The 24148-nt window shown below is 38.3% G+C and overlaps 1 protein-coding gene across 1 annotated transcript in view; it reads left to right on the top strand.

The window, feature by feature from the left end:
* Su(Tpl) (Suppressor of Triplolethal) overlaps positions 1-24148 on the top strand; it is a 163272-nt gene that overhangs the window by 25304 nt on the left and 113820 nt on the right. The window contains exon 2 of the mRNA XM_033350884.2: positions 23743-23790. Within this exon, the coding sequence (XP_033206775.1) occupies positions 23743-23790 (48 nt within the window). The remainder of the gene's footprint in view (positions 1-23742; positions 23791-24148) is intronic.

The following is a 24148-nucleotide window of genomic DNA, read 5'->3' as shown; positions in this document are numbered from 1 at the left end:
ACTAGCTTCTGTGTGGAAAGTCGTGATTCGCCATCAACTAACGTTGATTATTGGTTCATTGTTTGATACACAGAAACTTAGAAACAAGTTTCAGGGGATTGATTAATCGTGAGTGAGCTCGTGAAGAGAATGAACGTTGATAGTAGGATAATCGAAGAGATAAAATGGCAGAACGTGTCCATAAATGGTTTATCAGTATGTGCATTGTTGTAAATATTATCTCTTGTAAATCACGTGTAATATTATAGTAGATACGGGAAATTTATGATATTTTCTTGTAGTGGTGGAAGAATTTTTCTTGTGACAAGTAGTCTCGGAGTGTAATAGAAAATAAAACAAGATAGGATATGTATGTGTGAGATAAAAGAAAAAATTAATTGTAATACAAAGTACAAAATATAGCCGTAAAGAAATCGTTTCTCAGATATCGGTAATGATTAAACACAATTCCATTAAATAGTACCTACAACTTTTTCTATCAACCTCAAAAAAAAAAAAAAAAAAAAGAAAAATAGTATATCACGCGATAACAAAGATATATATTTGCCTGATCAGCTGTGTAATTAACGATCGGTGTTGATCCATCACGGCATGAGAATAGATAACTAGACGATAACCAAAATGAGTATTTTGATAACGCAAAGTTTTTTTAGCCCCTATCGGAATCAATTGTATTTCTAATGTAATTATTAAGACAGTTTGTAAATAATCATCTTAATAATCTTAAATAATCACTTGTCAACACTTTACGTATCAATTTGACTTGCATTTGTCGCGACAAGCTTTACCAACAAAAAAGTGTTCACGGCTCTTTAACCGTGCATACGTATAAAACAGAGAAACACCTGCAAATGCAGCGAATAATTACAAGAAACGTCGTATCCAGTGAAACTTGTTTGTAAAACGAAACTACTGGTTTCTCCCAAACCGGGTATTTGCTTCCAGAACGGTCTTCTAATCGCCATAAAATATGCCACGTCGTAAAATATCGGAACTTTTAACCAAAAATTTTCCAAATACAATAAATCTACAAACAAAGAACTTTTAAGGTCCAAGAAATTAAGCGACGAATTAACTGGGTTTCTCGTGTTTACACAGTGAAATTGAATTAACTAGTACGTAACTTTAAGTAGTTGGAATTATTGGGGTTAAGACGAAACGAGGATCGAATTCAGGCAAATAAGTTCCTCAAACGAACCAAGTGCTTTGTGTCCCCCCTTCGGTGTACCCCCGCAGTCTCCGTTGCTGTATCTAATTTACGACGTTCCTTTCACTTTGTTCTCTCGAACCGCTCTCAGGTCCAGGTATAGATACCGATCGCCAGCGTATTATGCACACGGCCGGCTAAATCGTTAAAATGTTAAATACGATACAGGGATTATGAAACTTCGTGACACGAACAGACGAATTACAAGGTGTCCGTTGCGAGGTGGCGTTTCTGGTCTCTCGCCTACACGCTTTAGAAAACCATCGTGTTTTTACGATCGTCCTTCTCTCCTATTTACCATAAATTTTCATTATATGAAAATTATCTTCTCTTCTGCTCTTGATAAATTTTCAATCGTTCCATATAACTGCGAATAAAGCGTTAAATTTTACGATAACCGCGTGAAATACTTGAAAATTACGACGATTTTTATTGGAACTTGCATTTGCGATTGCTTTATAAGTTACTTAGCGATTAATTTCTAAGGTTTATTCGATAATTTATTTGACAATTTATTTTGACAATTAATTCAAATGGCAAAGTAGTACTTCTACTGTTCAGATTGGTACAGCGACGAAAGATATTCCTTTGCACAAATAGAAAAATAATAATACAAATGAAAATTACTCGATCTCGAAAGAAATTTTAATATTGAAAGGATTTCTGCGTAACGATGGAGTTTCTTGCAGCGAATTTGAATAAAAAGAATTAAATACGTGATCATGCGTGTTTGAATACATGGAATGTACGTAATTAGAATCGATTTCTTCGTACGTAAATATCGTAGATTTTGTCTAGTAGTTTAATCTCGTTTCGATGAAAACTGTGCTTTTTGTTCCATTCATTTATCGCGTATCTTAGCAAAATTCAACGAGGTAGAATGACGTGGATTAATTATTCCGCAGATACTCTCGTGATAAGCGTAAAATTGAATGCGAACAGGTTAATTGTTCCCGCACGAGAGACAGAAAATTGTAAGTAGTACGTGTCACTGTTCATGGGAAAACGTTTACTTTAACCAAAGATCCTATTTTTCTACAAACATGGAAATGGAGACGGATAAGTCACACTTACACACGCATAATATATTTATATTTGAGCGCATTTAGATATAAAATTACTTGTATAGATTGTTTATTCTATTGTAACGCTATATTTGTTATTATTTAGTTACGTAATTATATTTTTCCAATTATCAAAATCAGTAGCATATGATACATCACTGGTAAATAATACAATCTCGAAATACCAAAATAGATTTGAAGTTATGGATTGTCGAATAATTTTTTCTATCTTTAAACAATAACTATTTGTATCATGAGATAACCAAGTCACTATTCGATAATTTATGGTAAACATCGTTGATTGGTCGTTGGAAAAATTGTTGGTCGTTTTGACGGATATGATATTATGTTATGTACTTTGCTTCTTATGTCATTATATCGTGTTAAAGAAGTGTAAAATTATTTTGTCTAGATTATTTGCTATAAATAACGCAGCATTCTTTTCCTCTATCTGTTAATAATATTTCTCGAAGATTTGATCGATGAAACTATTGCTTCTTCTATTATATTACGTTAGCGACTTTTAATACGTTCGCTACTTTTACAATACAGCTAACAAGTCCTTAATACTGCACATAATAATGTTGCACTGTTTCGCCAGAATTAATGTTATTTTAAATAATAATAACTATTATATTATACAGGGTGGTTGGTAACTGGTGGTACAAGCGGAAAGGGGGTGATTCTACGCGAAAAAAAGAAGTCGAAAATATAGAATAAAAATTTTTCGTTTGGGGCTTTGTTTTCGAGAAAATCGACATTGAATTTTCGCTCGGTACGCGTGCGGTACGTTATAACGGATCTCACTGTAGATCGTTGTCTCGATGGAAAAATTTAAAAAAAAATTTTTTAAAAATTTTTTTATTCTATATTTTCGACTTTTTTTCACGTAGAATCACCCCCTTTCCGCTTGTACTACCAGTTACCAACCACCCTGTATACAATGTCTCAACGCGCTGTCCATTCTTTCGTTAACTTTCAAAGTTATTTCACCGATATGTACGAAAACTAAAAATCTGACAATAGTACCGTTAACGTTACTCGAATAATTACATCGTCGTAACATGTACGCGTACCTCATTATCAAGAAATGTATTAGAAAAATCATATTGCAAGTAGTATTAATCGTATCTCGTGGAGCTGTAGCCTGATACATGTAATCCTCAAAGAGCTTTTGTTGCGGGAAATCACGTTTGCTTTATCTTCGAGCGTAAATGATCGCCAGCTTGGTTCGCTTATCTTCGTACGCTAAATCTAATCGCTGATTTCACTTGTTTCTTGTCGCATCGTAATCGTGAATTGCCATTTCCGCGGCCGAATATATACATGTACATACAAAAGTTGTAAGAGGGTGGAATAAAGATATCTGGTGCCAATCGTAATTAAATTCGATGTTTATTCCCCGCTCCTATTCGATGTCTATGAGCAGGTAAAGAACTTTTTCTAGGAAACCGCCGTTGAATTCTATATTCGCTAGATACACGAATATGCATACTCGCCTGTGCATGATATCTCCTTCGAATACTTTAGTATCAAATGAATTTTTCCGTCAAACGAGTAAAAATGACAATCTGAAATTGATTTCTCAATTATTTTGGCAAATATTCGAATTCTTAGAAAAATGTAAAATAGTTCTGGTATTAGTAGTATTTCTATTTTGATCCCGTAGCTTAAATTAATTTTTACATAAAACAAGTACTCTAATCATACCATACGTAACGTTTCATTTCAAGCCAGTCTCTTCTCAGATTACATTATTAAATTTTATCGTTTAAATTATCGTAGTTATGAAAGAGCGTTGCAAAGATCTCTCTGATACATTGTTTCTTATTACATATTTTTCCTTTCGTCTGGACTTAGGTATAAAGTTTCTAGATTTTGAAGTATATGTACAATACTACAAAGTACTATTCCTTTCTGAAACCATAAAACCGCTCTCCCATTTACACAATAAACCTTCGTTTCTCAATATATTTCTCATATCTGGGCACAAGCAATATTCTGATCGTCTTATGGCTCTTTACGTATCGTACTTATCGTACGCATTGTCCTTACTCAAATTTTACGTTTATTTGCTTGCTCGCTGTTCCGTGACCTAACTTCAACCTGCTCAGAAACGGCGCATTAGTCGGATTAACCCAATCTATGAATCTATCTACTTGGAAGGACCGAACATAAACACCTACGAATTCAATGAACTTCCATTCCCCCTGCAAATATCACTGATTAAACAAATAAACCCGTGGGTGGTGTGCAAACAGTGTCGATTCTCCATCAACTGGAAACAGAGTTCCGGTGGCCGGTGGCATGAGGTTATCAAAATACTCGACTAACGGGCTGCTGTTCGATGTCTGTCAGTTGGTCTGGCGTCGGCGTTAACGTCGTCGTCGCCATCGTCGTCCTCGTTGTACCGTCGTCGCGTCACGGCGTCGTCGTCGTTGTCGCCGCCGCTGCCGTCGCCGTTGCCGCCGTGTGGAAACCGCAGTAACCGGCGCGAGTCTCCTTTCACGAATCGATAATGCGCTCCTAGGCACTCTGCCGTCGTCTCCACGCGTCATCCTCGTTCCACCAACGCGTTCAAACCGCCGTTAACAAGCAACGTCCTGGCTACAGAGAACGGTCATGCTGTCGCAGCATCGGTAAATCTGAAAGATAACGCCAGATTGCACGATCCTGTTTACTCCTGCGTGCCGCGATATCATCGCTATTTTTCTTCGGTACGTGTTCTCTCTGTACACGGGAGAACGGCGTTCGCGATTATGGCGAATGTGCAAGTACGTACACGCACGTATTCGTGGATTTGAACATTTTCAATTTCAGCCTGTGCGCTCGCATATTTCGTTGATAAGCAAATTTCCTGGAGAGCGTGTTCAGGTATTCGCGTGATTTCAGGTAATAGGAAGTTTGATACGTGGAGAGAAGTAGGTTTTGAATAAGGAAGGGTCTCGTATCAAATTCCAGCTGAAATAAAGAAATAAAGAATCGGAGGCTGTTTATTTAAAGGTTAATTGCATTTGTTACGTCAGATCTACCTGCTTGTAAATATAAAGCGATTTTTTCCGTTACGATATTCGAATTGATCGTCGGAGCGCCGTGACTTAAATTTATACGATTTATCTGTATGAACGAACTATTCGAACGAATGGAATTTGTTTCAACAATTCGAATAATCGAACAGAGCTGTCCAAGTTGCTCCAAATATCTCGGTACTTGGCTCGTTTCCATACTCAAAACGATTTCTTCTCCAATAGGATTTTGAGGAAGTTTACTGCGTCTAGGAACATAATCTATTTCCACGCGATTTTTCACATCTTCTAATACTAAGGCAACACGTATAAAAATAGAATTATAACGCTCAATCGATAACGCGTAGTAAAATTAATTAAGCTTACTTATTCCATATGAAATGTTTATTACTATTTTCTGAGAATATACGAATTATCAACTTCTTCGCTAAACACGCTTTGTACATTAAAATTTTGTGCCACGTTGTATTAGAACGATAATATTTTATCAAATGTCCCACTGGACAAATTGTAAAATGTAAATAAATAAATAAAAAAATAAAGAAAAATGTTGTATTAAATTATCCGAAAAGTTTCTTTCGTTTTCTAAGGAAATAATAGACGCACAATGTTTTCTGTTTTATATTAGTTTTTTTTAATTATGCACGAACATAATAATAGAGATATAACGAAATGGATCATACCTAAGTCAATAAAATAATATAAAACAAATTGTTGTTCATCTATTAGCACCTTATTAAACGAAAGAAACTTTTCGGTCAACCTAATGTGTATTACACATACTAGATCTATACACATACATCGTTACATATACAGTGACGAAAGTATAAATAAGTACGAATATTTCTAATAATCGGACCGAAATCTTTTTTATTTATACACTTGCGATAGTAGTAAGTATGTAATTTAAAGACGACTGCTACATATTTCACATAGTTCACGCATATTACATTTATTCGTTTATTATATACTCGCACTAAATAACTCGATAATTTCTCGCTGAAGAAATAACGATACAAAATAGCAACAGAATTGCAAACGTAAGGCAATACGTTCGAGAAACGTGCGGTAGCTTTCGCAATAAAAATCATCGAGTCGTTACAGAAGAAATTGTCCGCAGAAACACGAGTAACCGAACCGTCAGCCATTTCAACTTTCGCGGTTTGATCGAACCTCGAGCGTAATCGACGCTGTCTCTCCGCGGACCTGACTCAACCGACGCGACGCTAGTTAGCCAGTTACGCAAATCCATCGGGTCGACTTCAAATCGAATTAATCGAGAACCGCTTGAATTTTCAACATTTGCTCGATCGAATGCAGTTTCTCTACTTTAGATCGAAACTTGTCTACATTTTATGTAAACGTTCATACGTAGTATCATTTAATCCCGAGGTTTGTTCTTCACGTTTGTTGCAACCTTACTTTTAAATCGTAATAGTACAAGTATTTACTAGATAATTTATACGCGTTGAGCAATTAATAGACAGCTCTACTCGTTATTTTATGCAAATTCATACTCTTATGAACTAAACAGGCTTTTCATAAACCCTAGGACAAACAATATTCTCGCTAAATTAACTCTCACTAAATCGAAAACATTCTTCGACGTACCATTTGAATAGAATTCTAACAATTCGGTACAATCGCTAATTTTCATCCATTAAATGCTCCAACGAACCTCGTTTATCGAGCAATTTTCTCTATCAAACGATTCTATCAAAATTTCACTTTTCTCTAAATCATCGCTCTTATCTCTCCATTGATATTTACATTCGAATTTACCTTTCTATCTGTTTCTCGCCAAGCCTTTTGAGTTTCAGCCACATTCTCGGCATTACGTTGCCAATTAGTGCCTTTAGGCGTTGAAACTACGTTCAATTAAGAGTTGGACCAACTTACGGGGGAATTTGGCGGAGAATGGAAAAGAATGTTCCCCAGTGCGTTGAACGGGAGAACAAGCGAACAATAGAAACCGCTCAGACAAGTTCTCCACGTTCTATTGAACGCGACAGAATCTTCCAAGCCGCGCATCCGTCACGATAGTTTAACCCGAGCCGAGCGACGAAAGTGTTGTTCCAGTTGGCCGGGTATAATCGCGCGTCACACCGCGCCACGCGCTTCTCGATTTCTGTTCTCTTGGCGCATAATAGGTTGACACGCGTACCTACTTACGTGTATTTGTCACGGACAACGCAGGAAATAAGACAAATCATATTTTGAATAGCGCAATATGTCTAATACCGATAGCAATGATATATCGCTTGCAGCTTGATGAAAAATAGAGAGAGAGAGGCAGACAGACAGACAGAGGCAGAGATAGACAGACAGACAGACAGACAGTCGAGTGTCTGGAAAGTTGAGCTGAAATTAGGGGAAAGGGTTACGCGTGGTTTGCATAAGGAATAAAAGACGTCACGAACACTTGCTCGAACTGTACGAGTTCCCAGAGTAGAATTACATATTTAAAACGGGGAATCACATATGTAAATGAAAATGAACACCCGAGAACCGTTTCGTTCGTAGAACTAGGAAATATTGGTTCGTGGCCGCACACGCTGCCACCCGATTCGCTGGGAACATGGGTGGCGGCGATTCGTTGCGCAACACTGGCCGAATAACTGTAGTTCCCGTGCAAAATGCCCGATATCGCGATGGTAATTTCACATAAGGCGTCCGTTATGTCCTATTTCGTAATGTTACCGGCGTTAACGATTGCGTCTAATGAAATTCCTCTCCGTTCGAGTGGACATCTGTGGCTCGGCTTAACCACTCTACTTGGAAACTTAGAACGGATTGAGACTCGTACGCTGATCGTATAGGGTTTGCAGCTGGAAAGCTGCGCCCTTGAGTTCATTGAGAATTGTTGAACTCGGTAACTTGGTTAACTGAATTTAATAACTGTAACCTAGTAAATTACGTTTAGTAACTTGAACTCGGCGCACGGAACTCTCTTTTCTTCGAAGAAATTGCGAAATACTTTTCTCAATAACGCTTCTAACCACGATCGAAGTACGAGCCTGATATTTTTGAAAAAATAAAACGAGGCGTGTCTTTCTCATTTATTTCTTATCGTATATTATTTGGATATAAAAATGTCGCTGTTTTGGAGAGACCCGAGATGTAAAAAAGATCGGTCTACGATTTTCCCCTCTTTTTTGCACTTCTTATATTACGCTATCCGTTTCACCGTCACCTTAAATGGTATTATTCAGCGACCCTCGTCACTCCCATCAAATTGTTTGTCGCTCGTAGACAGGAGGGTGATATCCTGAATATTATGACCTATGATAGCGCTCGTATAAAGTTCTTCGCGGGATTCACGAAGCGACAAAATTATCCGATGCCATCTGTATATCTAAACAAATTGTTCCATTCACGATCGTGAGATCGCATCTTTCGAATAATCCAGAAAATCGAGACGAACATTCGACGAGCGATAACTTGCGTAAAACACTTGACATTTGTTTCTCGATAAGTTTTCTCCGCAAAGGGGAGAGAAAACACCGGACGATGATTGTTCCCTCAACGAAGTTGAACATTCCAGCAACCGCGCAAAGTACGAAATATTTCACGACGGAACTTTTGAATTAAAATACTTGAACGAAAAATGCCGCGCCGACCGCAACGAGTCCGCGTTCCACCGGCGTTATTAACGTTATTTTTATTGTAAACTCCCGTCAGATAATAAGCGCGGAACGCAATGGTCAGAGAGAAGAGGGTGATCTCGACTCGATTCAAGTTTTCCGTACTCTCTCTATCTGCTTCAAGGCAAATACATACAGCGGCTGGCGAGTATCTGGTCGTGTTTATTTGCTGATTGCGTTTATCTGGTGAATTAATATTGTGGTTTATCGTGCGCTCTTTCTTTCCTTCTGTATTTCTTGTAATCTAAAGGCGCGTATTCGCCAGCAAGAACGTTCGCGAATGCTGTTCCCCGGACAATATTTTTACCAACGTTTAAAAAACTACATCATAGAACGCAGTAATACGTTTTCGTCTATTATTCCATTTTTCATTCGTACGTCGATCGATTTTAAAGGGTTTCAAAATGTGATATGTCGCTGATCGATTCTGTGTTATCAGAATTTTCGTTTTCTTTCACTTTGGAACGAGACGTACACTTTTTTCTACCCTGTTTTTAATTTCAAAATCATCACACGTAATATTGAAGTATTCTATATCGGAATAGCCCAGTTTCTTCTTACCAGTTTCAATTACCAGTGTCTTCTGCAAACATTCGCCAACTATATCTTTGCATCATACATTTGTACGTACCGTGAAGAAGAAGTTGCACGTGAAAAGTTGTACAGGACGTTTATAATAATTTTCATACTAAATTTTGTTAATTCGCCAACTGCAAGACGAATTATTATATCGTACACGATATAAACAATAAGATTGAACCAAAAATATCGGAATAGCTTTATCCGTGTCTTCTGCAAACATTCGCCAACTATATCTTTGCATCATACATTTGTACGTACCGTGAAGAAGAAGTTGCACGTGAAAAGTTGTACGGGACGTTTATAATAATTGTCTTACTAAATTTTGTTAATTAGCCAACTGCAAGACGAATTATTGTATCGTACACGATATAAACAATGAGAATGAAAAAAAAATGGATACGAAGAGTATTGGATATAAGCGAGGATGCACTTTTAGGATCGTACGGACGAACGTGTTTCCAAGGCAGCTGTGTTTTGTATCAGTGGCGATTTGTCTCGTTTTATTCTTTTCATCTGGTTATTTGCTCTTTGTTGCATCGCTACATCGAACAAAGTCTCCGCTATTTAATAAACGTCCCACGTCGATTATCGCGTGAATTGCATGCATTACTTAAGTCATTGTAGTTAAAGCTAATGGATCGATTATTTCTCTCTTTACGTTATTTATCGAAGACCTGATGAGTACTGTGTAACGATATCGAGGCAACTGGCGTGGTAATTACGATAAAATTCGCATGTTATAGCGAAAATAGGATAACAAGTAAAAAATACGGAAAAACAGATGGATCAGACTGCAGGATCTGTTATTTTGAAATTCTATCGCGAGTCGACGATAAATTGCGTAGGTCAGAGGAATGAAGTGCATTATTACGTCTCGAGTGAATCATCGCTGAGTTGTGGGCGAAAAATGACTCGACTTAGACGGTCCTCGACCTATGATCAATCGCGCGAAAATATCACACCTTTTCTGGAAACGGTGGTCTTGAGAATCGCCGCGAATTCGAGACCTTGAGCAACATCGCGCGGAATACGTGGATGTGTTAATTAGCCTCTTAGCAAGTCCGTGTAACCAGCTTCGAAATTCATTCGTCATAGAAGGAAACTGTATTCAAATGTCCTCTCACATTAACTTGTTTGTTATCCCAGTTGTAGGAAAAGTTTTTCTTTTTTTTATTTTTTATAAATTTCTTATGGAAATTTCTATCGAACAATAGTTACGTTCACGACGATATATTCATTCTAAAACAGATTATTAACGCTACTTTATTAATCGTAAGATGCTTACACAACATGGTTTCGATATGACGCAACACAAATCGCAACATAAAAATAGCCTCTCGTGACTGCTTAATTTTTTGTTTCTTTTTTAATTAAACCAGGAAAAGAATTAGAATAAATTAAAAGTTTATAGAAACGTTCGAAAGGCAAGATTCGCTAAATAAAGGACATCGATAGAATATTAATTTAGAATCGAAGACTGTAACGACAACGATGGAAATTTATCTTCTATGCCCAATAAAAGAATCTCGTATATTCTAATACAAGCTGTATTCTTATAAAACTTCCTAGAATATTTTTTACCAAACGAAGCTCGCATCAATGAACTCGATCGTACATCTTGCCCGCTATTCGCGAAGAAACGATCGAGTACTTTAAATATCGCCGTTCGAACAATCACCGGAATCGCGCTCCACGATTATTAAACGAACGCGTCGAAATGGCGAGAGACGTGCGGCGTGTGCGCAGGCTTTTCTTTTCAAAGGGCTTTATGATTCGTGATCGAGATAGGATGTCGGCCCTAAGGGATAGAAAGAGAGAGAGAGAGAGAGGAAGAGAGAAAGAGAGAGCTCTCTGCACACGACGTCTGTAAAGAGACTCAGCGAGTGAATTGTCGGAGCCAAAGTGGAATAATACACTCGCATAAGGCAGGTGGTACTTCCGACACGTAAACAGACACACGCAAACAGCAGGATCATCAGACCTTTAGGAACACGAATAGTCGCCATTGAACACGAATTACTGTGTTGGTAAAGGTTTTTCGTTCAGCCTATGATTTAACAGAGTCGAGGTGGGGCTACCTCAGTAGCTGGAAATCCTCGTTTTGAGGAAAACTCTTGGAGAGTTTTTGGAGGCACCTTTGTACCTGCTTCCCCCACCAACCACGTGTCCTTGTCGACTACCCTCGACATGGTAATACGAGAATAATGGATTCCTGTTGTCTGGTCGTTTTTCGTTCCTTCTTCCCTTTTCCTTTGACCCAGGATTCTTTTAAATTTTAAAGCGATCGAACAAAAGTAAAGGATACGTTCGGCGACCTTATGACGAAGATCGATGCAGCTGCTGTTTCCAATTTCGTGCTTCGGTCGTAAATTATGTTTAGCAGTACGTATTTGGTTTGTAACAAATTATTGGTAATTTTGTTACCTTTTGGACGCACGTATAACGCTGTGAAGCGATGATGAGGAGAATTGGGAAAGATTAAACGAGAAGCGTGAATATTTGTTGTTGTTTACATTTCTCTCGTTTATTTTGGTTTGTTTAGGTACTTGGAAATTTTACTTTTATTAGAATTATCGTTTCGTTCCGGTGTTTAATGATTTGCGTGGCTTACAATTCCAAAGATGTATTTTTCTTTCCTTTTCTCTTCTCCTTTTTCAATGACACTCTACCGTAATATCTTCCTTTATTTTCGTAGAAGTATATTTCGTAAAAAGTCCTTCGATATGACGTAAATTGCGTTATACAAATTCAAGAGGATGTTATATATAATTTAACGTAGTTTATGTACGGCAAATAGCAGACCATCGAACGTTCGTTAATTTTCTCGATTCATTAACCTAACCCTCGTAAAATATTTTTCATCGTAAATTTTTATTTCATATATATATATATATAATTTTCATTTCAATCATCGTAAAACACTAAAACGAAACAAACAAAAGGTCGAATTATCCCCTTCATTCCGCTCTGTCTTTTGTATAAAATTGGAAGTTTGCATAGTATGGAACTTTGTCCGGCAGATTCCAGTTATTTTCAATCCCATATGTTGTTAATCTTCGTTCAAACAAAATGTCTTACCTACCGTAATACAAGCTATGAAATTTCAGTTTTCAATTTTAAATGAGAGACGAACAAATACTAGATATCATCTGCTTCTAAGGAGAGCAGTGTCAGTCATCCGACGAGTCATACGAACATAGTGTAAAATTATTAGTTCCTCAAGTTCGTCCTAGTGAAACTTCTCTTTCTCGTTGTTTAACGGACTATTTTCTATTATCTTTTAACCGTAGATAAATAGGAAGAATGTGGAATCGGTGGTTAAATAGGCGTAGTCGATGAAAAAGCAACATCGCGGATTTCACCAAAGGTCGACAACAATGAGTTTCGTTAAAGTAACATACTTGCACTTTCCAGTTTCGATGTTTTTGTTTTCCCTTTCCACTTTAGCCTACGGTTCTGGGAAGATCGGAAGCAGAAATGAAAAGCGATTTACGTTTGAACAGAAAACACGTGAATCAATTAAATCGATAAATAAATAACAAATAAAATCAATCGGGTCGATGAAACTAAATGTTAACTTTTACTTTGTTTTGTTCGATTAAGAATTCCGCAGGTTGTTATTTTACAGGGAACTACGTAAACGAGCGAGACCTGTTCGATACAACGAAAATTGTAACACGCTATTCGCGAAATTATTCTCCAGACGTAATTCAATTTAATGCCAGCAACCCCAATAACATTTTGTATTCCTCGAACGAATTAAATATACCTCGTTGCATACTGATGGTCGCAATGCACCTAGAGTCAGAAAGAGGGGGGGGGGACAATCCTTTCGCTCGTGTATTTCGTTTGACCTGGAAATCGATCGTAGCCGATTGATCGAACCGTGCTGGCGTAATTTTTTTCCGGAAAACCAAACGAGGCCGTTTGACATTTAGTTTCATGCGTGATCGTTAATTGAATTTTAAGTTCGTTTCACGGTTTATTCCGATCGGGAGAATTCAGCCAAACGCGTCGTGTTTATCAACCTTTGTACGGCGCTTTTTACATTATGTAAAATTTGTCCTTTCCTTCCACTTGTATATAATTTTGCGCGGTCGAATATCTTTACCGGGAGATCGTTTCAACAAGTCGTTAAAACGAAGCAACCAATAGCACACGTAAAAGTGAAACAACGAAAATGAAACAGCCTATTCAAAGTACAAAGGATATACTCCTTTTCGTGCAATGTTGAAAACCAGAATCTGGTAATATAAATTGAAAAAAAAAGGAGAAAAATTATAAATGGTAATAGATCAAAAGAAAATTAAAATACAATATAAATCCTGCTTGCGAAATGTGACAAAAGTGCGTATACCTACGCGTATTTACAAAGTAGGAAACTCGTAAGACGCATTTATGAAGAATTTAAAAGAACCAATCGAATATTACTTTTGAGGAAACTTGTATATTTCTATAATATTCAAATATTTAAGGCACTTTAAATAACAATCCTATCGCGAATATTTAAAACAGAGAAAATTCTATTTCTTTTTAAAACATCCGAAAAGGTAACTCTCTTTCTATCGGATATCCTTTTTAAAGTAGGAACAAGCAATTTCGTATTCGACTGCCATGTTTATAGAAACCCAAAGGTGATCATATCGGACTTAACCGTAGCCACAAGACTTCCTCTTTATGCAAACTTTATCTTCCTCTTTTTTTTTTTTTTTTATCAAGCCTACTTTTACAGGTCGCGTCGTGGGGTGCATTCGAAAGTGACGATACGTGATCTAGACCCAGAAACAATTTATCGCGTGTTGAAGCAACGACCGCAGAGCACTATACGCTTATCGCGGCCACGCCTAATCGCTCTGATTACGGCACCGCCGGCGCGGAGTCCCGGATCCTTCGAGTCTACTTCGCGTCGCTCCTGAAACATGCTTTTCAATGAGTTTCACGCAGACGGACGAGCGACGACGAGACTCCTCGCAGCTCGCTGAAAAATGCTGAAACACGCTTGAAAATAAACGTGTTTACTCGAGTCCACGATGTGGATTAAAATTCTCTCTGAGAGCTTCAACGAGAATACACATGCACGAGTAAAAGTAGTTTCCTCGATGCACGCTTTGCATATTTCTCGTTCCTCGAGACGCTACACTGATTCCATGCATCTTCAAATTACCGAATAACATTAGCCAGTGTATTACCGATAGAATTAGAACATCGTTTTACCTTATGGAAAAAACGGTCGATTTAAATGCCAACCTTATCGATACTGGACGTAATCGAACGTAACTTGACATAGAAATTGAACCCAAAAGTGACGTAACGATTAAACGAATACGTATCTGTTGATTTGTTGGAAGAGTAAATTCTTCAGAAAATTGGTTCGATATAGAAAGTTTGAAGCAAGGAAAATTATCGATTAACCATGAAAACTTCTCGTTATATTTTGAGAAATGGTATTTGAATTTCGAAGTAGGGGTTTCTCTTAGTAAATACGTAGTTTACGTTTGCATTTAATTTTTCCAAAAACCCTGAAACTGATATGATCTTTTACGTCAGTTCTAGCAAACCAACGATATGCGTAATTCCTTGTTTTCGTGCATTTCCAGATCGTTCGATGAAGAAACTCACGACATTATACATTCGTTAAAACTGTCGTTGCATCACAGAGATAATAATTATCGGTTTATTTGGAATATACAATCTCATCCTCTTTCGATAAACGATGTATCAACGACCGAGCTACCGTTGACTCGAACTTTGAATGTTACTCGGAAATTCTAATGAACGAAAGTGAGCGGTCAGTATGGTACGGTGTAATCCACTTAAAAGCATACCAATTAACCGTATCTTCGTTATCGATGTCATTATCCACGTGGCAGACGGCGACATAGAGCAGAGACTGGCATCAAGTAGCCTGGTTGTTCGTCGAGAGATCGATTGTTTTCCGCTATCGTATAGGGCAAATATTTACCACAGATCATCAGAGCTGTGTTTACCGAACGGTATTGAACACGAGACACGAGCAACTCAACGTTGTCGTCGCGTACAGATTCATTGCATTGTTTACGATGTCTGAGCCGTTTTCGATATAAACGGTTCGCTGGTTGACACCTGTCCGATGAAACATCGCGTGATCCACGTCGATCGGAAAATAGATCGCATTCGATAACAGTTATACCCTTTACATCGTACATGACGATAGTCGTAACGATATAAACTTGAATCACGCGCGTAAAATGGTTCGAACGCGGATCGAATGAGGATTTATTGCGCGACCAATTAACGCGAATCACCGGGACGTATGTACGATGCGCATACGCGTACGCGCATCTAACCTGACGGTCGTAAAATCGAGATTATACGGCGGCGACAAGCCGCGGTTTCGATGTTGTTTCGTTGGCCTCGCGTTATAGTTATTATCTGCTCTTGCTGCGTGTTATCCGTTCGATCTATCGTTGTCAGTTTCGGAGGAATAAAAAACGAGAAAGAACCGAGGGAAACGGAGGAGAATGTAAAGGAAAGAAAAAACGATCGTTTCTCGAAAAGTCAGACGAGCACGCAACGTCGCGTCGCGTCGCGTCGACGCCAAGTTGATGAGCCGTGCTTCTCACGAGGGTTCAACGACATCGATCCGAGCAAATTCGATCGCAGTTTCGAGCGGCTAATCTTTTCGAGATCCACTGTCTCGCACCCGGATCTCTATCGCATCGGTTTGTCACATCTAGGTAGAGACGTCGGGCGTGTACGTGTACGTACACGCCCACACATCGTGACACGCGAGGGGACACGAACGCTCACGTCTGCTCGATACATATCCGTGTGTGCTATGTTGTGCGCGTGTGCAGGAGAACACACGCGTCATAAGAAGGGAGCCAGAACGGTCTGCGAGTTCGCCGGCCGAGAGAAAGTGAACCAGTTGGCGGCGTTGCCGAATTTCTCGGCGTGGCCTGTCTGGTAGCTGCACCGTGACGTTGCCTACCTGTTGTGAGCCGGCAACCGCGCTGTCGTCCACTGATTAATTGAGCTAAACGATGATTTTTGATGAACCGCTTTTTCCACGGCTAACGCTGACCGCTCGACTCGATGCAAATTTTGATACCACGTAAATTCTCCGTCACGCTCGATTGCTGTCAATTAATTTTACAAATAAACGTTGTAGAGGGGAAAAGATTATCGAGAAATCGTGAAACGGGGATTGAACGGTTACCCCGCTAGAGGCAGAAGTTTGAGAAAAGTTGATGAATGATGTTCGGCACGCGCGACCCAATTTGCGTACAATAAAGTTCAGGCAGCAGTTATGGGGACGGGGTAACCCAGAATCAGAAGAACACATTTTTCCCTGTTTCTTATGGTATGGAGTTGATAAATGCCGTACTCTATTTGATATATGGCATACATGTTTTTTGGATGAGAGGAAGTCGAAGAACTGTTCGATGTTTACGTCCATCTGTATTTCATAGCGTCATTCTTCTTCCTTGAAACATTATCTCCTCCTTTGGACACTGTTGAAGCAAATTATACCGTTTCTGTAATTTTATACGTTGCTGAACGCCATCGATACCGTACAAGGTTATCACTGGTATTCGCTGAACACCAATATATTCTTCTCCTCCTTCGTTTTTTTTATTAAGGAAACCTGATTTGTCTCTGAAAACTTTTCTCTCGTCTCGTAACACAGATAAGGAAGCGATGTTCTAAGTGCACGCTTCATTCCAGGATACTGCATCTCATGGTATACCTAACATAACCTCAATACGGTCTAGCTCAAGTTGGTGTAACGATATTCGGCATCAGGAAGTTAGATCAAGGGGTGAGGAAAATTGTCATCATCCTCTTAAATAGGATATTTATGAGTATTACATATATTCGATTAGAGATAGCCTTCGAGACTGGTTGAAATAGATAAGAATCACTTAGGTTTGTTTCAACCGACGGCCATTAGTCATTTAGCAAAGAAGAGAGGAGGGTGCACGAATGTTACCTCGAGACGAAAAATAAAATAAATAAATAATTGTTCTGTAACAGATGACAATTTAACGCTGTAACCATAACCTTAGCCGTAATATTGCGGCGATCATTCTACTACCCCTACCACCACGAGAACAACGCACATTGAAAAATCGCGTCTCTAAACTTAGCATTCTCCGTCCCTACAAACGGCAAATAAACACATTCTGTTCCATCTTTTAACAGCAAATAGTTACGCTACAACGAGATCTTTATCCAACCGATGCACGTAGCTGTTATAGGTTTAATTACTCAATTATCGTGGCGACTTCTTGATCGACCGCTGCCACGCCAGCGACATTATAAATTCCACGTTCCTTTTTCCGCGAATTAGACGGCGACTGGAAACGGCAAATCCGTTACGTGCCCACGACGCAAATAGAGTTAACAAGGCGAGCTCGCGCGCTGGTTTTCTTTTCCCCCCTTGCCTCCATGGGTGGGCTAGTTTCCGCGTCTCCAGGCAATTGCAAAATGCATCGTCGTTATTTCATTGTCCTGGAGCGCGTACGACTGAGCACACGCCATTGCGTTCTCGGTTGGTACGAACGATTAGAATTTCGTAGACGCGACGAACTGTGCGTTACGAATACAGGGATGCGATGAAAAATGCATGAACATAACCGTTCGCGCGCTTATGCAACCGGGCACATGGAACACGCTGACGCGTCCACATCGCACCAGGTTTCTTTTAGGACTTCGCGGTCGCGAAACGAGCCACAAATCACATGGGTTTTCCCTCTGTTTCCCTCTGCTTGCCGAATAGTCTGTTCTTAGGAATTTCCAAAAGAAGTTAGCCAAACCATCTCTTGACTACTCGAGGGAAAATACGTGTAAATTCAGCACAGGAAGTTATTCGTTTCCTAAGTCGATGGATTGCATCTGTTCTCTAGTTGGATATATATAGACCGAGTTTGTTTCCAGGTAGAAACATGTGTGATTTGCTTCGTGTCTAAGTTCGAGGTTTAAGTTTATCAACGTCTCGAGTACTAATTACCATACTTTAGAGTATGGTAGAGGTATATGTGCCATACGCAGGCCAGAATGAAAACTATCTTTAATCGCACTTACAGAATGTTTTAATTTCATATTAATGATAAATTCTGTCTCTTGAGCTATGATAGAACGATAACTGTAGTTCGTTTTTTAACGGTCCAACTATTCTGTTCTCCTTGGCTCTGTGTGGATCCAAATGGATGGATACGTTTTAACAGATATTATTATTTTAGGTATTAATACTTGGCGTGATTTTACCACATTTTGTGTATTCCATGCTGTTTTAAATTTTATTTATATAATACAGTAAATTATTATTTAAAAAAAATTGCCTGGAGAGATACATACACGAAGAAGTAGCAGATAGACGAACAGGCTTAAGGATTGATTGGAACGTAATTTCGATTAAACGCGTTAAATGGTTCTATCTTCACAGATAGCTACTCTGAAATATCCAACGCTCCAATTATTAAATGGCGCGTATTTGATAAAAAAGAACACACTGTTCTTTATAAAGCAACAAGGCAGAATAATAGAATTTATGTTTTGCGCCAAGTCACGTCCATAAATATGAAATATTGGAAAAACCGCTAACCATTTAACCGATTAACCCTCCTCGCACTATATCCGCTTTATCGAACGCGCTTGGCGAAGTGTTGTTGTACGTTCGATTGACGTCGATCCATCGATAAATTATGCGGGCGTCCCACGTTTATCATTTCGAATCCACGTTTCATTGCGAATAATTTATCTATCGTCCAAGATTCTGCTCTATCGCTAAAAATGAAATTCAACAGGTGCAGAACTGCCCGTTTTCTCTGTTCCACGACGAATTATTCTTTCAGATTCTGTTTGAGATCCACTCGCTTTTCCGTTCAGTTGCTCTCTACATTTCCTCCGACGACTTGTGAATCTCGCACTCTAGGGACATGGGATCGTCGACAGGATTCCTGAATAATCTATCCAGAGTAGCGAATCTAAATCAATTAATCGCGCGTTCTCTAGAGTGATTTTAGACAGAGCGTCGCTATTGCTTGATCGATAATTCGATAAACGTTGATGTATTATTATCCCAAATGATAATAAAATAAAACTAAACAACTTTTACCGTGATCTTTATCAAGAATCAGACTAAGATCTTTTAGTAGTCGTAAAAGGGAGATGTCAGCCGTGTACGCTGAAGGGATAGAAACCACGAAAATGTAGGCAGTTCTTTTAACTGACTGGTAGCTTCATTACATCGTTTTGTGATGCAGTGTCGTCTGTTTTAAAGGAAAATGTTACCTACAAGCCAATATCGATTATCCAGCATGCAGAAATTTTGACGAACTCTTCTGCAAAGAAATACTTTATCCCTTGAACACCGATTTAAATGAAATCGAGCAAACGTATTAGAAAATAGAAGATTCGAACTTTGATTTCCATCTTGTTGCATCAAATTGCTAGATTATTATATTATAAATATTAACAAGATTATGGATCTCTGACATTTGATAAATTTTCACTAGAGTGTATTCGAGTGACGCTATAAATTTTGTCCAGCCTAAATTTTGTAGCCTAAACAATTGTACGCAGTTTAAAAGAAAACGATCGTCAATGATCGAAAAAAGAAAGAAACAGGGTAGCTTGGATATTCCAAAAGAAAACGCGACAACAGTCGATAGAAACGAAAAAAGAGGGCGACTTATATCCTTTGAAAAATTCAGTTAAGAATAGCTGACGATCGAAACAGGAATAAAGACAAAATATGGATGCATAGAGTAGAAAAGGCAGAGTGGTGGTAGATCAAAGAGTTATTGACCAACCTGTCAATGTGACTCTTATTCGAGACAGGGTAGCTGTTCGCGCGCAAGAAACCGCTTTGATGACGTCTAATATATCACGCAATGCTTCCTTCTATCATCGTCAAAATAGAATGGCCGGTGGTCGAGTTCAGGGCTCCACGTGTCTATATCGATTTATAATTTTTTAAACATTATCCTATTCGGTATATATTTTGTCTTATTTTCAAAGCATGTACGAGAGACTCTAGTAATCAGATATAATTTTTTTAACATAATGATTTTTGATAATACGAATTTTTAAAAGTATGAAATATTTGACGATACAAAATAGTACAAACTGAAAACTATAAAATGTTCACGTTCATATTCACACGAAAAAGAATAGTACAATATTGCCCAATATAAAACAAATTATACGTACACATTATCTTCTTTTCCAAAACCTTCGAAAATTCTCCAAAAAAAAAAAAAAAAAATAAACGTGGGAAACGGTTTCATTAAATGAAATAACGTTCCCGTTCTTTTCGCGAAATTTCAACAGACATTGCTATTCGTTGAAATTTAATTTAATTCCTCTATCCTCGCACTAAATTTCGAGACCACCGGCACGAAACGTACGTAATTCAGTATAGAGCTGTGAATTTTACATTCGAGCATTTAACGGTCAGACCACAGGTCGTCTTCTGCGTCATTAATTTATTTCATTGTGTTCCGTCTCTCTTTTACTTCGCCCTGGTATTCGTTGGCTAACCGTTGTACGCTTTTTTGTCTGAGACGCGTGGCCTGCCGCTTGGACTCGGCTTTTAAATCTCGTTAAATCGCGACAACGGCTCAAACGCGACTCAGCTCAGACGTCAATGCATGCGCATATATTTTGAGCGACGTCGAATCGCTCGTAAAATCCAATAACCATGCGTTGGTATTGGTTTCGAAGGACAACGATCGAGAGCTCCAGAATTCCAGTTGTTCGAACGAATGTGAAGCGTCCTTCTCCGTGTGTGTCTCAGCGAATACTCGTTACATTTTAGCAACATTTTTGGCTATACGTCGTGCACGTATAATTACGTAATTATTTACCGAATATCGTCATTTCTAACACCACAACTTTCTTGCATAATAATTTATTAACTAATAACGTTATTGCATCGATTTCAGTTTTATCATTTTACGTTTGCTATAGGTTCGAGTAAATTTTTTTTCTTTTTTATTGCGGGAGTTTTTCGTCCATTAAATATTACTCGACGCTTGTCTACGATCGTAAATTGTTACGTTTTTGCTTTTGCATTTTTCTAAATGCGACCGTTTCTTACAAGCATTAATTCTCAGAGAACTCAAGAGATCTCGAAAGTGGGTAGAGCGCAGTCCATACGTTAAAATTAAAAGCACTAGGTCACGGTACTTGGCCTCGAGCTTGAGTAACGAGCACGACGTTTTACAATGTCGTGAGAATCGGAAACTAATTAATAATAAGAGGAAACGTAACAGACACGATATAAATTTGCAAAGACTCGAATAACCAGAGCAAACGAGCCGAAACTAAGCTAATATTTCTATAAGTTTACAAATTTTAACAACGTAAAGCTTCTTTTACGTAAAGAACGACTGAAAGCTAGAAACGTGAATTCTTTCCTCGAATTGTTTCATAAAACAAAGAATTCTTTATTTTCACAGAAGTACAGTCTTATCGGGACGCGATTATCACGCTAGTCTTAATCAACGGTATATCTACATATGCGTATTTTTGCTTCGTTGTTATTACTAGCATCGCCAACTCTGCCAATCACCAGCAATATCGCCAATCGTAGCGCTTTTCGTTTTTACGAACGTCTTCGTCGAGCTGAGCGATCAAAGGCGCACGAAGCTCTTACCGACAACTTTCCCTTTTCAAACGATCGTGAGCGCGCCCGCGCGTGTGCACAGCACGCAAAATCGTCGTATATGCACATGCTGCTAATGTAACGCGGCAAAATATATTACGCTATGAGATCATGCTGCAGTTGAATTTCACGAGCGACAGAAACGTAGCGTAGAAAGATACTTTGAGCTCGTAATTAAACGAATTTCTGTCAAATTACGAACTACGTACCCGCATATATGTAGATACACGGTGCCATATATTAATCTCGTTTCAATCCTGCACCATAAACGTGAATTGTTATTTTGTTGCTATAAAAGATATTGTTATTTTGTTAATATAAAAGATATTGACAACAATACATGTGATTCGTGAAAGAAAAAATTATCTTAGTTTAAACTTTGTAACATACTGATTTATTAAATAAAATATTAAGTAATACCTGAGAGGATGCGGGTTTGGGAAAATGAGAGAAATACGATTGTTTATACAGTTGCTAGAAGTTAATAAGCACGGAAATTAAACGATGCAACGATAGAGCGCATCGTATGCCGTATGGATATCGAGAAAAAACTCGAGTACTCAAACAACATTTCTAGCCTGGCGTAATAATTCAAACAAGAATGTCTAACGGTAAACACAGTAATAGAAATATCAAACCATAGCAAGATCAGCAGCTTTATTTGTTAACTGCACATGTACAATTTTTCTTTACCTTTATCCGTGGCGAAATCTTTGAATTATAAAATTCAATTAGGAAGTCGTTGAACATCGTGCGCCTAACTCGCCCACGATTCCGGCTTTCGTCAGATTTTTCCTTCCTTTATCGTATCACGAGCAAGAATTTCGTAAAATCCGAATTTTATACACGTTACGTGGCATAATCGGTCGCTCGAAGCAAGTCAACGCTTATCGCGAACTTTATCGCCGAATTGTATGCACGTGACGATACTCGAGTCGATAGAGCACGCACGTAAGACTTGCTACTACCGGCGTCGTTGTGACGTCGATTTCGCACCGATGACGATTTATACAGCTTTATACCGATTGCGAAGTTAAGGTAAGCGGAAATTGTCATCCCTCTCCGGAATAAAACATTTCGCTATATTCGAGTATTGTTCTACGAGTAGAGATATTTTAAGAGCGACCATTGTTTATTAATGAAGAGAGGATATGAATATTCCATTACTATTGAGACGAAAAACATTAAACTAGCCTGGGGAATATATATTGTATTTCCTGCATATATCGCGTTATGAAAATGACAATAGCCCGAGGTAGTTGACAAATAACACACGCGTCTATAGGAATTTTGTATTATTTCCGTACGTTCTATACCGCGCAAGACAAATTATTTATGCATATTTGAATTAGAAGGGTGTTCGAATGAGCATAAAAAATTGTAATACAAGAAGAAATTATTTATTTTCAAACAAGGAAGTAAATCGAATTTACTTGTTAATAGAAAACAAGATGAAATAGTAAAAATAAGAAATTTGAGATATTACTGATATAATAGCGTTACTAGCATAATATAATTTCTGATACAAATTGACGTTAAATTAATCTTAATTTTGTTCCACTTGCAGAACAAGACCACCCAGAACCCTACTATACAGTTCCTAGGAAACGAAGGGGTAAGTGAAAATCACTTTCCATTATTTGCATACTTGCATCGGTAGAATCGCGCGATACGTACAAGTTTCCGACTTCTCTGTCTGTTCGAGTATAATCAAGATCGATTTTATGCGAAAGATTACAAAAAATCAACCAGCTACTTGCTGCCAGTCTCATAAATCAACCGTAAATCGTTGTTCCGTTTTTCTAAATCGTGACAGAGGCGATATTTAGCAAATATTTATACAACGACATTGTCAATATTTTTTATCCCTTTTTAAAGAGATTACCTATCTTACAAAGTCATTTATGCTTTGGTTTATCACGTTCAGTATCTTAAATCAGGCTGATACAGAATACGGTACGGAATGGTTTCAC

Source organism: Bombus vancouverensis, chromosome 2 (genome assembly GCF_051014615.1).
Source record: "Bombus vancouverensis nearcticus chromosome 2, iyBomVanc1_principal, whole genome shotgun sequence".
Taxonomy (NCBI): domain Eukaryota; kingdom Metazoa; phylum Arthropoda; class Insecta; order Hymenoptera; family Apidae; genus Bombus; species Bombus vancouverensis.
The sequence above is the reverse complement of the archived record's forward strand: the minus strand, read 5'-3'. Positions and strand labels throughout refer to the sequence as shown.